The sequence below is a fragment of the Macrosteles quadrilineatus genome, unplaced genomic scaffold (genome assembly GCF_028750875.1).
Source record: "Macrosteles quadrilineatus isolate MER2022 unplaced genomic scaffold, UCM_ALF_1.0 Scaffold_6__1_contigs__length_79288215, whole genome shotgun sequence".
Classification (NCBI taxonomy): Eukaryota; Metazoa; Arthropoda; class Insecta; order Hemiptera; family Cicadellidae; genus Macrosteles; species Macrosteles quadrilineatus.
This window is the reverse complement of record NW_026542599.1, coordinates 69,690,473-69,703,069: the sequence shown is the minus strand read 5'-3', so window position 1 is coordinate 69,703,069 and position 12,597 is coordinate 69,690,473. Positions and strand designations below refer to the sequence as shown.

At 32.3% G+C, this 12,597-nt stretch overlaps 2 protein-coding genes across 2 annotated transcripts in view; both read left to right on the top strand.

Moving 5' to 3' along the window:
• The window catches only part of LOC128996152 (zinc-regulated GTPase metalloprotein activator 1-like), a 230,611-nt gene that overhangs the window by 175,520 nt on the left and 42,494 nt on the right, over positions 1-12,597 (top strand). The window lies entirely within an intron of this gene.
• Positions 6,536-7,668, top strand: LOC128996154 (forkhead box protein D3-like). The gene has a single exon (XM_054421290.1). The coding sequence runs from the start codon at positions 6,543-6,545 to the stop codon at positions 7,497-7,499; it is 957 nt and encodes a 318-aa protein (XP_054277265.1). The 5' UTR covers positions 6,536-6,542; the 3' UTR covers positions 7,500-7,668.

Here is a 12,597-nt window from a genome sequence, read left to right as displayed (position 1 = left end):
GTAATAAAGCCTCGTAGGGGTGGCTGGTGCCGCTACAGGGGGTATGTTATTATCTCGTGCTCGGCATGATTTGGTTACGGACAAACAAGTCGGTCCTTTGTCTGGCTATCGACGCTTAGAGGGATATTAGTCGAGGGGGGCTTTGTTCTTGGCCATCCAACCTACCGGACATCAGCAGTATGATTTCAACAGCAGACGACTTTGACGTGAGTTTACTCAGTTCCTTCTAAGTAAATATTTCAGCATCCAAGTTTTTAAATTGCTCCCAAGGTACACCGATTATTTTGATGTAATTTGAGAGCTGTAAATATACGTGTAACAAACACTTTATGGTTGCTTATGAAAAAGAAATTATTTGGGGTTGGGAGAAGAATTAAAAAACATTGTTTTGTGTCTTGGATTAAAAAAAACTATTTCTAAATACGAGTACAATTGATTCTCAAAGTTCTGTAACGAGTCCGACACTCTTGGTAATCTGGCTCTGCTGTAGATGATTCATTGGCTGATATGTGTACAATACAATAAAAATAGATGGGATTCGTGTTGAAAAAGTCTTTGGTTTATCAAGTCGGATAAGTTTAATTCTAAGGTACTTGCTGTTTCCTTAGTAATTTCTACATAGAATTTGTACATTACTGTGCATCTATTTGTCAAAATCTACGTGGTCCCAAGCTTATAGCTTAGAATAATTTATCTCTTCTGTCAGTGATCATGTATTCTATGCTCATAGAATATGTTAATTAATTAATGATCTATGAATTATTTTGTTTTGAACTTCCAAGATGGTTTATATGTTAAGGTTCCTAATTTTAATTGCTAAAAATTTCTGTGAAATCTGTTACTTTTGGTATTGACGTATTTACGTTTTTTTTTCTCCTAAAAATTGAGGTATTGACGTATTTACTCTTTTGTTCTCCTAAAAATCGAGGCATTGATGTACCTATTTAATCTTTTGTTCTCCTAAAAATTAAGGTATAGACGTTTTTCCGTTTTTGTTCTAAAATTGAGGAATTGACGTGTTTACGCTTTTGTTCTCCTAAAAATTGAGGTATTGACGTATTTACTCTTTTGTTCTCCTAAAAATTGAGGTATTAACGCATTCACTCTTTTGTTCTCCTAAAAATTTAGTTATTGACGTACTTACTCTTTTGTTCTAAAAATTTTGGTATGTATTTACGGTTTTGTTCTCCTAAATATTGAGGTATTGTCGTATTTAATTTTTTGTTCTCCTAAAAATTGAGGTATTGACGTATTTACGGTTTTGTTCTCCCAACAATTGAGGTATTTACGTATTTACTTCCTAAAAATTGTGGTATTGACGTATTTACGCTTTTGTTCTCCTAAAAATTGAGGTATTGACGTATTTACGGGTTTGTTCTCCTAAAAATTGAGGTATTGACGTATTTACGCTTTTTTCTCCTAAAAATTCTAATTTTGCTCAACATTAACGTTTTATCACAAACTACAAAAGTTACGGATCAAAATCTGGTTTGCTCCGGTGAAATCTAAATCCTCGCGAAAGTTCGACATTTGAGATAAAGAGATTTGTGCAAAGAAATTAACAGTGCCCCGAGCAAGCAGACCACTTAACCAACTTGTACATTTAGAAAATTTGATTGCAAGGGGAGTTGTTTTGTAAAAATGTCTCTTTCAAATAACTTATTAATTGCGAGCCCGTGGGCTGGTAATTATGTACTTGAGGGTTTTAAACGGCTGACACAACTTTTCTGTAGCGGTTAAACACTTAAACGAAATAATCCGGTAAAACCCTCAACCAAAGTGGCCCTGGCGAAATGTCTTTGTTGAAAAGGCTTAAGTAGTCAGGTATTTGAATTTAACTCTTTGTTGTATTGTTTGGTATATAGGTTTGGGCTAGATTATTGTTGGCTTTGATAATATTTATGAATATTAAACATGTACATTAGAATTAACAGTTTTGTTGTTTGTTTTTAAGGTTGTCAATGCACCAAAATTGTTTTTTTTTTATGTTTTTATATTACCATTTTGTATCCTGAAATTTCCCGTTTCCAACAATATCCATCAATAAGTTATTGACCCTAAATATAATAGATCAATTCTTTCCTAGGAATATGTCAGCTGTTTTTCAGCTTGTCCGTGCCTCCCGTTTTTTGTGGTTTTCCGAAAGTTAATTTTTTCAGCACTTATGTTCCTTTTTTTTCAATAACTGCTGAAGATATTGATATTTTTGGGCCTATAAATGTTGCCTGGAATTGGAATTAATAAAAAAACATAGTTACCAACAATAAAACCCTTAGGGCCTATAAACATTTTATATTATTTATCTGAAACATATTTATTATAAAAAATATGTTTTTTGGAAAAATTATAAAAATTAAAACTCAAAAGTTTATAATAGATCTTTCAAATGTAAAAACAGGAGTCGATAGCTTTTGAGAAAAAGAAACATATGTTAACATGGATATTGGACAAGGATAGGGCGATAGGGAGCACTGACCCCCTTAATACTGATTATTATTCATTGTTTCACATTTTAGTAAAACGCTTGCCTTCCACTTTGCAATGAAGAGTTCTGATTCCGATATAATGTTTTGTTACTTTTGTGACTATTTAGGGTTATAGAATAACTGTGTTTTGGGGAGTAGATTTTCTAGTACATTAGCATGATCTCATTATCTGAGGGATTTGCCTTTTTAGAGAAATACCCTTACAGAAGAAGCTATTAACGTAGGAGGCACGGTAAGACCTTGACTCGGCACCGATTTGCTTTTTCATTTTGGTGTCCCAGTGAGAAAAAACCCGCTATTCGTTTGTTATTCTTATATAAAAGTATATATATGTGTCCGAAAACAGGATCACTCTTTCCGATTTTAATGAAATTTGACATGCAAGAGTAATGCCAAAAAGGCATGCATGGCTGAAAACACATGAATTTACGAACCAGCAAAATCGGGCCATGGGAACGTTATGGGGTTTTAAAATATTTCAATTTTAGTTTTTCACATTTTTACTCATCAAACATATAAATTCACAATTTTCATTACAGCTATCGTGTTTGCTTGAAACAAATAGTTTTGTACATTAAATTTTTGTATAATTAAACGTTAGTACCGTGTTATTCTTGAGGAGAAGTAAACTGTTGTAGGTTTTTGTCGTCAAACACGTATTAATAAAAGCGATTCCTTCAAAGAAAAAAAAAATTCGTGGTAAACCATTTCAACAATTAATTTGATTCCAAAAGTTTAATGTTCCCCTGGTTTAAAGTCGAGTTAGAATTTTCGTACGATGTAACTATCATGAAAAGCATTATTTCTTATTTGTACTGTATTTTGATTTCACCCAAATTTCCAATAAAATAGTCCACAACGATTTAATATACACACATCCACGTGTATATGAAACAAAAAAATACGTGAAAGACTTTTTTTACGCAAAGCAAGTCGATTCTGCTAAAGGAAAAACCAGCAAAGCCAGTAAAAGCTCGATATAAAGCTACAAAGTTCATAAGCGATATGCTGCGGCGGTTCGTATTGGATGGTCGAATAATAATTGACATTAACTAATATTAAATACAATACCGTCATGGTTTTAATAACGTTATATTGGTGTTTGCGTCGATCGCAATATGTGATGTTTTGCGTTTGTTTTTGCCGGCGCAAACAGCTGTTTGATATTTGCGGATCGCTTGTTGTAATTATCAGATGTTATATGTGTTTGATATTAGTTTCGCGGATGTAATATTGTGCTGCAAAAACCGACTGAACGTTTAAACAATATTGAAAGCTGTGAGGTTTACATTAAAAGCTTACATGAAATAGGTTTGTGGAAATTTTATTTTACATTGTTTACCGTTATTAATGTTTAATATTACTGTGATACGATGACTAAATTAATATAGATAATTTTGGACCTATTCCGTTAATTCACTACCCCTTGTGGAATGTGGTTAGGTTAGGTTAGGTTAGGTTAGGTAAAGTTAGGTTAGAATAGGTTAGGTTTTTCTAACTCTATACTAAACTCACCAAAGTTTAATTCACGACCACTTCTATTGCTAATAATCCTATTGCTCTACTAGAAACTAGTGGTAGTGAATTAACGGAAAATGTATGAATTTCTTTTATAATTATGTGGAATGTATGGCATATGACTGTAGTAATTTTACCACGATTAATATACTAATGTTATTTGTGATAAACATGATTTAGATTTGCAAACCAAAATATACATTATGTGCGACATGATCTTGTTTGCTGGGAATTTACTTGATCTTTAGTTGAATGAAATGCTCAAAATGTTTTTTGAAATTTGGAGAATTAATGCACCCAAGCTAAAGTGGCTCTTATATTACTTGCCACATTGTAAAAAAAACATTGGCACACGTCAGGATTTGAACCCGAAGGTCATCAGGAGAGTGCGGCACTTGTCCAGTTTTTACTATATTTTACTAAACTCACAAGATGCTAACACCGATTCAAATTCATTTGCACCAATTTTCAACTTCTTTAAGTAAACTATTGTTGTATTAATTTCGGTATTCTCACCTATTTTACTCATAATGTCGATTTAGATACCTAATCGTTAACTAAACCAAAAATATATTAAGTAAAATCTGAGCATTCTTTGTTGTTTGGCTGTATTTTGTTATTTCTTTGGCAAAATGTATCCCACAAAAACTCCCAAGTTTGAAATTTGACAAACATTTTTAATCCTTCAATCATCCGACCCCAAACATTTGCGTTTTTCCCATGCGAATAAAATACGAGAGGAAAAGAATAAAAAAACTAAATTCGTCAGCCCGGATATGTTGTTTGAAAACTGCCCTCATGAAGTTTTGTGGTTTTTAAAGCCTAAAGTACACAGCTTTTACAGGCTTTATAAAACTGCTGCCTGCTTTTTCATTTGTTTTAATTATTTGATGACGTTCGCAGAACGGCCACATTTTTTTCAAAACAAAGTGGAAATAGGGGATTGTCAATGAGGGTGGCACAGTGTATGTATTACATGTAAATGTCAATTTTTTTTTTAACTGTGAAAATTCAGCTTTACGCATTATTTTTTACTTGTCACAACTTTCTGTTAGTCGATTAATAGTTTTACCGCCAAATAGTCTAGTGGTGAGCAAAGTACATATTTTTGGAAAATCCTTATTGGATCGGAACACAAGGTTTGTTAACACCCATAAAATATCCGTACTTTATTTAAAGTTGGTATGCAAAAATGTTTTAATTATTTTACTAGCCTAATTAAGGACTTAAAATTTATTTTTTTGATTTTCAGAAGGTTCTTAAACGGAAATAAAATTTAACGGACACTGCTACACCATATAAAAACATTTTGATTTATTTGTTTACTATTAATACACAATACACAAATTAATTGTTGTATTGGATATTAAATTTTATAGCGGAACCCTAATTAATAGGTTTCTATTTTAGCCCAGTTGTGCATAAGCCACATAAAACATTTTCGTGAAAACATTAATATTTAAGATTAAGGCCCGGCGATATTTTGCTATGAATAATTTTAGCAGATTTTTCTTTCCATAACTAAGATGCCAAAATAATACAATCTAATAATAAACTCCATCAGACGCTGAGACAACGCTTTTGCAATAAACAGCATTAACAAACAATACAATTTTTAACTGTATTTTGCGTTCAGATAAAACTTCGATTAAGGAGACCAAGTTCTCACTCAATCTCGCTTTTCATAAAATAAACAAGAAGAATATTAAATTCGTAAAATTACAGTGCCACTTTTTAATTAGATTAGGAAAATTTTCAATTTCTTATACCTATTATTCGTTAATAAATTAAATCAGTTATTTTTTTTTCAATAAAATGTTGGTGTTATTAGTTGATAAAATAAATTTTAACTGAAAATAATAGCATTTTACATCATATTTTGGTACCAATCAATACATACATGTTAAAAGGTGAGTAAGCCTGGCCCTATTTATATTTCATATTAAAGTTATTTCTGGTGTTATTACGTGATAAATTTGCATGCGCATTGTAGACTTTTGGCCTACAGTATTTAGAAACCAAATTACTCCCACTATTTGTTTAGGGTGTGTAAAGATAAGTTTAGTGAGGTTAATGCTAAGCCGCTAAGCTAACGTATGAGTCTATCGCAACTATACTCGCGAGCTACTAACAAAAGTGTGAAATCTTCGACAGCATCTCCACGTCGAAACGGGAGGAAATTTAATTTAATCGAAATCCCGCGAGACAGAGCAAAGCCACAATAAAACTAAAGCACAAATAATGTTTACTAATAAAGGGGGTCGAAGCTGCGGTATCTCTAGTGGGGGGGAGGGGAGGGTCTAGATAATAGTCGGCTTTATTAAGTACTGCTTACCACTACCACTTACCTGGAGAATCCATAAGACAAAACAGGGCTTGCGGCGCGGGACAGTTAATTTGCTCAGCCATAGCGACCGAGCCCCGCCCCCTGTGTGGACCAATCAGAGAGTAGGAGCGTCCCCCCACCCTCCTACCCGCCCATACACCGTGACACCCGGTACATCTGATCAGTTGCCCGTCGGACCCATGTGTGTAGACATGGACGATACACGCCTGTTCTTGGGCTACCACGTGCCGTCCGCGCAGAACTTCGAGAGTCCTTTGGATCTGAGAGGACACCTGAGCCCACCAGCGCCTCCGTCCCCGGGCCCCAGCACTGCCGAGGAGTCCGACGCCGACATCAACGTGGACTCGGACGACCCTGAGGACCGTTACCGGTACGACTTCCATAGATACCCGCAGGAGACGCGGATAGAAGAAACTCCTACTGAAGACGCCGAGAAGAAACCTTCGTCGAACCTGGTGAAGCCTCCGTACTCCTACATAGCGCTGATCACCATGGCCATCCTACAGTCGCCGCACAAGAAACTAACGTTGAGTGGCATTTGTGAGTTCATCATGGCGAGGTTTCCATACTACAGGGAGAAGTTCCCCGCGTGGCAAAACTCCATAAGACACAACCTCTCGTTGAACGACTGTTTCATCAAGATCCCCAGAGAGCCCGGTAACCCTGGCAAAGGTAATTACTGGACCCTGGACCCTATGGCGGAGGATATGTTCGACAACGGGAGTTTTCTCAGGAGGAGGAAGCGCTACAAGAGACAACCTCCGGAATTATTCCTGCGGGACCACCACATGGCGTCGTTCCTGGGGCAGGACCCGTACCACCCGCTACATCTGCACCCTCCCTACCCGTATCTGTCACCTCTGCCGCCCGCGGTGCCACTACTTCCTCCGGCGGACCTCGCACGGCTGTCTCTTGGACTCAACTTCTTGTCTAGCTCCGGGAGTACACTTCCATGTAAGCCTGTGCCTGTGACAGCCTCCTCGCAGCTGCCTCTGCCTAGGCCGGTGTTCAGTATAGAGTCACTCATCGGCAAGTCGACCCCGAAGATCCCCAAGCCCGCGGCCAAGGTGGCGGAGCCCCTACTGCCTCCTGTGACTCGCTCCATGGACTCCGCGTTCACCCCACTGGCAGCGGCCTGGGCCAGGTGAGCCGCCCTAGGCCAAGGTAATCTTTTCCACGTGTAAGTACCAAATGACGATCTGTAAGTTTTAATTCTTTAGTGCGGATAGTTATATTGCAGATAGCTTTATTGAAATTGTGTTAGAGAATGTTTTGGTTAAAATACAGCAACTGAGGAAATCAGGTATGAAATAGTCGAGTAAATACATAAAATATCAAACATCCAAATTAGTGTTTTTTTCTTTTAATAATTAATTCTAACCAACGAGGAAGTGTGCTATAACTATTGAAACTATGCGAGCGGAAAAATATAATTTGCAACACAAATATCCGATTTAAAATTTTAAAATTTAAAATGCATACCTTATGTTATGTTGTAGCTGTTATGTATGTAGCCTATTAGCAATTTGTTTTATTAAATAGAGTGATTCGTATAGAAATTGAGTGAAACAATCGATTTTCAGTACTGATTTTGCAGTTTTTTTTTAAGCTTAACCAGTATTTTAAACATTCGACGTTTACTAATGCACCATATGCTCGAGAATCCAATGGTATTTGCAATAAAAAATTGTATCAAAGTTTTGAAAACTTGCAAAAAGGTCATATAATTAATATGCCTTGTATACTAAAATTGTTGTTACCCACGAAAAATACAATACATTTCATAGATAAGATCGTCATTTGGCGCTGCGGAAAAGTGAATTAAAATTGTAATCTAGTTTTCACCACGATGTAAATGTGTTCATATTAAATGTAGAGTTTTGTATAGTATTATATGTATATTGCGTGTATATAAGACAATATTTATATAAGTTTTATCCATAAAGACATATCGTCAACGCGCATCTTCGTTTGATCTCAAAATATAGTTGGTGTGATTTGATTTTTAAAGTTATCCACTACACAAATTGTAACTAGAAAAGATTAATAAATAATTATTCATTCTTTAAGTTTATCTTATTAATTGTACTTGGATAGGATAAATTAGATTATTTTTCACGCTGCGTTACAAAAAAACGAGATTACAAACAAAGTTAAAGTTTTAAACTAGATTTTAAAAATGATGCTCTTAAGCGTAACCATTTAAAAAATAGTTTATGTCAAAAACGAGAGTCACTCTATTTTTCAATTATGAAATATTTTGATCGACTAAACAAAATTACGAAACTAAATTGAATAACTAATAATTGTTAAATATTAATACTTAGCCTAGTTAAATGGTAAACTAGTTTTAATGTAAAAGACAGACTGTTTAGCTATTTGTTCGATCAATTGAAATTGTTAATCGTTCTTTTATCTTTCGCCTCTTTTATTAGTTTACTACTGTATTGCCATTAATACATTGAAAACGAATAGAAATTTTAAATTTTATTTTAGAATAAAATATTATTATTATTATTATTTTAAAAAGCTCTTTTCTCACTAAATGCTTTAAAAATGAACAAGAAAAATTTATTTATACCAGTAAATCTAAATCCTATACAGTATTTGAATATTTAAGTAATATTTATTGACTTTAAGTCTATAAATAATTAACTTGAATATTTTGTATAGTTCAATTAACATTTTAATTCAACCATATTTTGTTTAAGATAATTTTAATTTACATAGATTTTTTACTAATAAATTTAAATCAAATCTAATAGCGTATCTCCCAGCTATGTACAGTGTTTATTAATTGTACATTCGCCGCATATTTTTAGTATATACATTTTTCTGATTTTCTGATATTTTAATAACTATGCTATGCAAATCTTTTACTATGTAACGATTGTATTTTGTATTTTACTTAACTAACTTATTAAATTTAACTAGAATTGAAATTCAAACTTAAATAATTGAATGAAGTACACGGTCATAACTGAAATAATTACAAGATTTTCGACCCGTTAAAAATATTTAAACAAGACCACGTCATTATATTTTTATTTAACATTGGGCACTACTTTATTTTTTCATAAAGTGTTCTTATATGTAGTTGAAAAATATTCAAGAAAAAACTAGACAAAATATAAATTTCATAAATTGTTCATAAAATTTGGGCATTAGTTTAGTAAGTAATGCGTTTAGTACGGAATTTTTAATTTTTTATATAAGATTTATGTTACAATTTTAATACATAAGTTCGGCCTAATTAACATCATTTTTTCGTTTCACTTTGTTAGTTTGTTAATTTTGTTTTACAAGCGACGTATATTTCTTAAAGTAACTCAAATGAAGCGTTTTCGTTCAAAGTAATGAAATGTTTTAAATTTACAAGAACAGCATTTACTACATTTTAAACAATATGTTAGAATGCCAGTCCCTAAATTTAGACAGACTACACACTATTTATGTTCCTCTTATTTTTAAGCTTTTGTATATTTCACTATTATTTATTTTTAGTTAAGGCGCATTTTAAAACACAATGACCAATTTGTTTACACAACTGGTCTGTGAGTTACCAAAGGTGTTGTAAATAATGCATAGAGTAAGAAGCGTAACCCCTGCAATGTACATAGAGTACGTTAGCGATTGTAATGTTTATATGTAGTGTTATGAGATTTGTAATTATGTATTGATAGCTCAACTATTACCATGTACAGCATCTATGTGATAATTATATTGACTGAATATATTACAGTGAACCTGAACCTGTGTATTATTTATCTCCTTGTAGGTGGTGAAAATCGTTAGCATTTTGAGCTATATATTGATAAAAAAAACTTTAAAATTGATTAAATTACTAAATTACTAAATTTGTGATTTAATAATTTATTAATTACTAAATTACAAAATGTGGTATTAACTTTGGTATTTTAGCAGTATATAGTGCGATTCTAAAAATTGTGTTTAATTTTTTTAGTAGTTTAAATTTTTATAAAGAAATTAAAGCTTGCTTGTTAAGTTAATTCAATTTTAAAAGTGGTACAACAAGGAGATTTCATGGTTTTAATTATTAAACTGAAATACAGCCACTTATTACATATTTACAACCAATTTAATCAAACATTGTTTTTGTACTTTTCAAAATCATTTACATTATTTTGTACTTTTTTAAAATAATTTAAATTATTTTGCTTATAGACTAGGGTAAAATTTTAATCTCCTGAGAATACACTAAATAATAAACAACAATCTTTTAAATCATCAATCTTATTGCACTTATATTAGTAAATATAGTTTAGATAACTTATGGTAAAGATGATCACGTCTCATATGTGTTAAATATGTTTTTATTTAACAGAATATTGTTGCTAAATTTTAATGACAAAAGATCTTGTGCTAAATTATGTCAATATTTTAAAATTTTATCTGCTGGGTGAATATTAGATAAAATTACACACAAATTATCTACTTTTACTACACATTATAAGAATATAATATGATTTTCTTGCATTACATTCCTTTTTTTAGTACTAAAATTAAGTTTTGTTTAATATCTCAAAATATAAAAACGACTATAAAAATGACATGTTTATTTTTTAATCGTCATTACCCTAATCGAATGTTTTCAGGATATTTAAGATATCTAATGCAGGTATGGATTACTTTTACTTCATTATTAAAAATAATAAAGTGTTGAAAAATATCCTAGGTTTTCTAGATATTGTACCGTTAGTATGAATTTACGTTTTTTTCTTTAAATAAGTTGTTTAAAATACAGTATACAAGATCTGCCAACATTGAAAAAAACAAGACAAAAAATTAAACAGGAACTGATTCTGTGTAAAATATAATTTATACCCATACATGAACAGTTGTGTGTGATACAAAAGAAAAGAACAAAACGATGCTGTTCAGAATTACAAACCTATATAATTGAATTTATTAAAATGACTAATATATTTTAAATATAAAGGAATATGAAGGTATACAGCACCTTAAAAAATCTCAGATATCCAAATATTTTTGTACCATTTTTTTATGAACCACTGACACTATAAAAAGATGACTTCTAACGAAATTCATAGCTAAAAATAAGAATTTACAGCTACAACAGTCACTGGTATAAAATAGTTTTACTTAGTTTGTGATCTTATGCAATCAATATTTCGAAAGAGTAAAGGCTTGAACTTTGCACCAAAATGTAGAAGTCGATAAATTTTCAGTTTTACATTAATAACTTAGTTTACCGAATACGAATCATTTAAGTCATACGGCTATATTATCAAGTAGGTATACATGTTAGGAAAGGTATACAAGGAAAGATATGGTAGGTTAGGTATACAAGTAGAATTGTAATGTTGTCCAAGTATACAGCCGGTCTCCAGGAAACGGATTTATGGGTCAATACAGTATAAAAAGAAAATCAATAACGAATTTATTTCTAAAACATCTACGCTATCCACCATTTTGTATTTTTCACAAAAACATTTTTATTTTTGGATATTTCCAACCAATCTTCATAAAACTAGGTTTGCATGTTAAGGTAGTAAGGACCCATACAAAATTAACTTGGACCAATTTCAAATTTTAAAATGGAATTGAAAATAGGTGAAATTTCACGTTTTCCCCCTTATTTTACAACTAAAAATCGTAATATCTCAGCGATTTTTCATTCGATATTTTTGAGTTTGGTGTTGTATTTGAAGTGTAGGACAACTTGATATTTTCATGAAAATAATCTATTTCTGAGTAGTTTAAATTTTAAAACACTCAAACGGCCGCCATATTTTTACTCTAACATAGGTTTCTTCTACCTTAAAATACTCACCAATTTCCTAAAGATCAGTTGAAACAATTTTAAGATAAAAATATTTGTATAAAAATACAAAATGGTAGATATCTGGTTAAAAAAGCGATAAAAAATGATTCACAATTTTTAAGAAGGTCGTGTATGGAGGCTATGACCACTAACCAATTAAAAACTGTTGCCTATATAAAATCTTTGGATAATTAGTCAACCAATCCAAACAGCTTTTTCATTACCCAACAAAACTATAGTTCACGTATGCCGTTGACTGACAGTTCAGATAATTCCCTAAAATTTCCCCAACAAAAATAATGCAAAGCTATTTCAGCAAAAGATGTTAAACAGTAGATAATGAAGTTGGCTGGTCGCCCAGCTCGTCGAGTGTTGTTATGTTGTTGTTTTAGAGTGTTTTAATTCAACGCTTTGTCGTGGCGTCACTGTAAACACTCTAT

Coding starts and splice junctions, on each gene's coding strand:
- LOC128996154 (XM_054421290.1), top strand. CDS start 6,543: ATGGACGATACACGCCTGTTCTTGGGCTACCACGTGCCGTCCGCGCAG.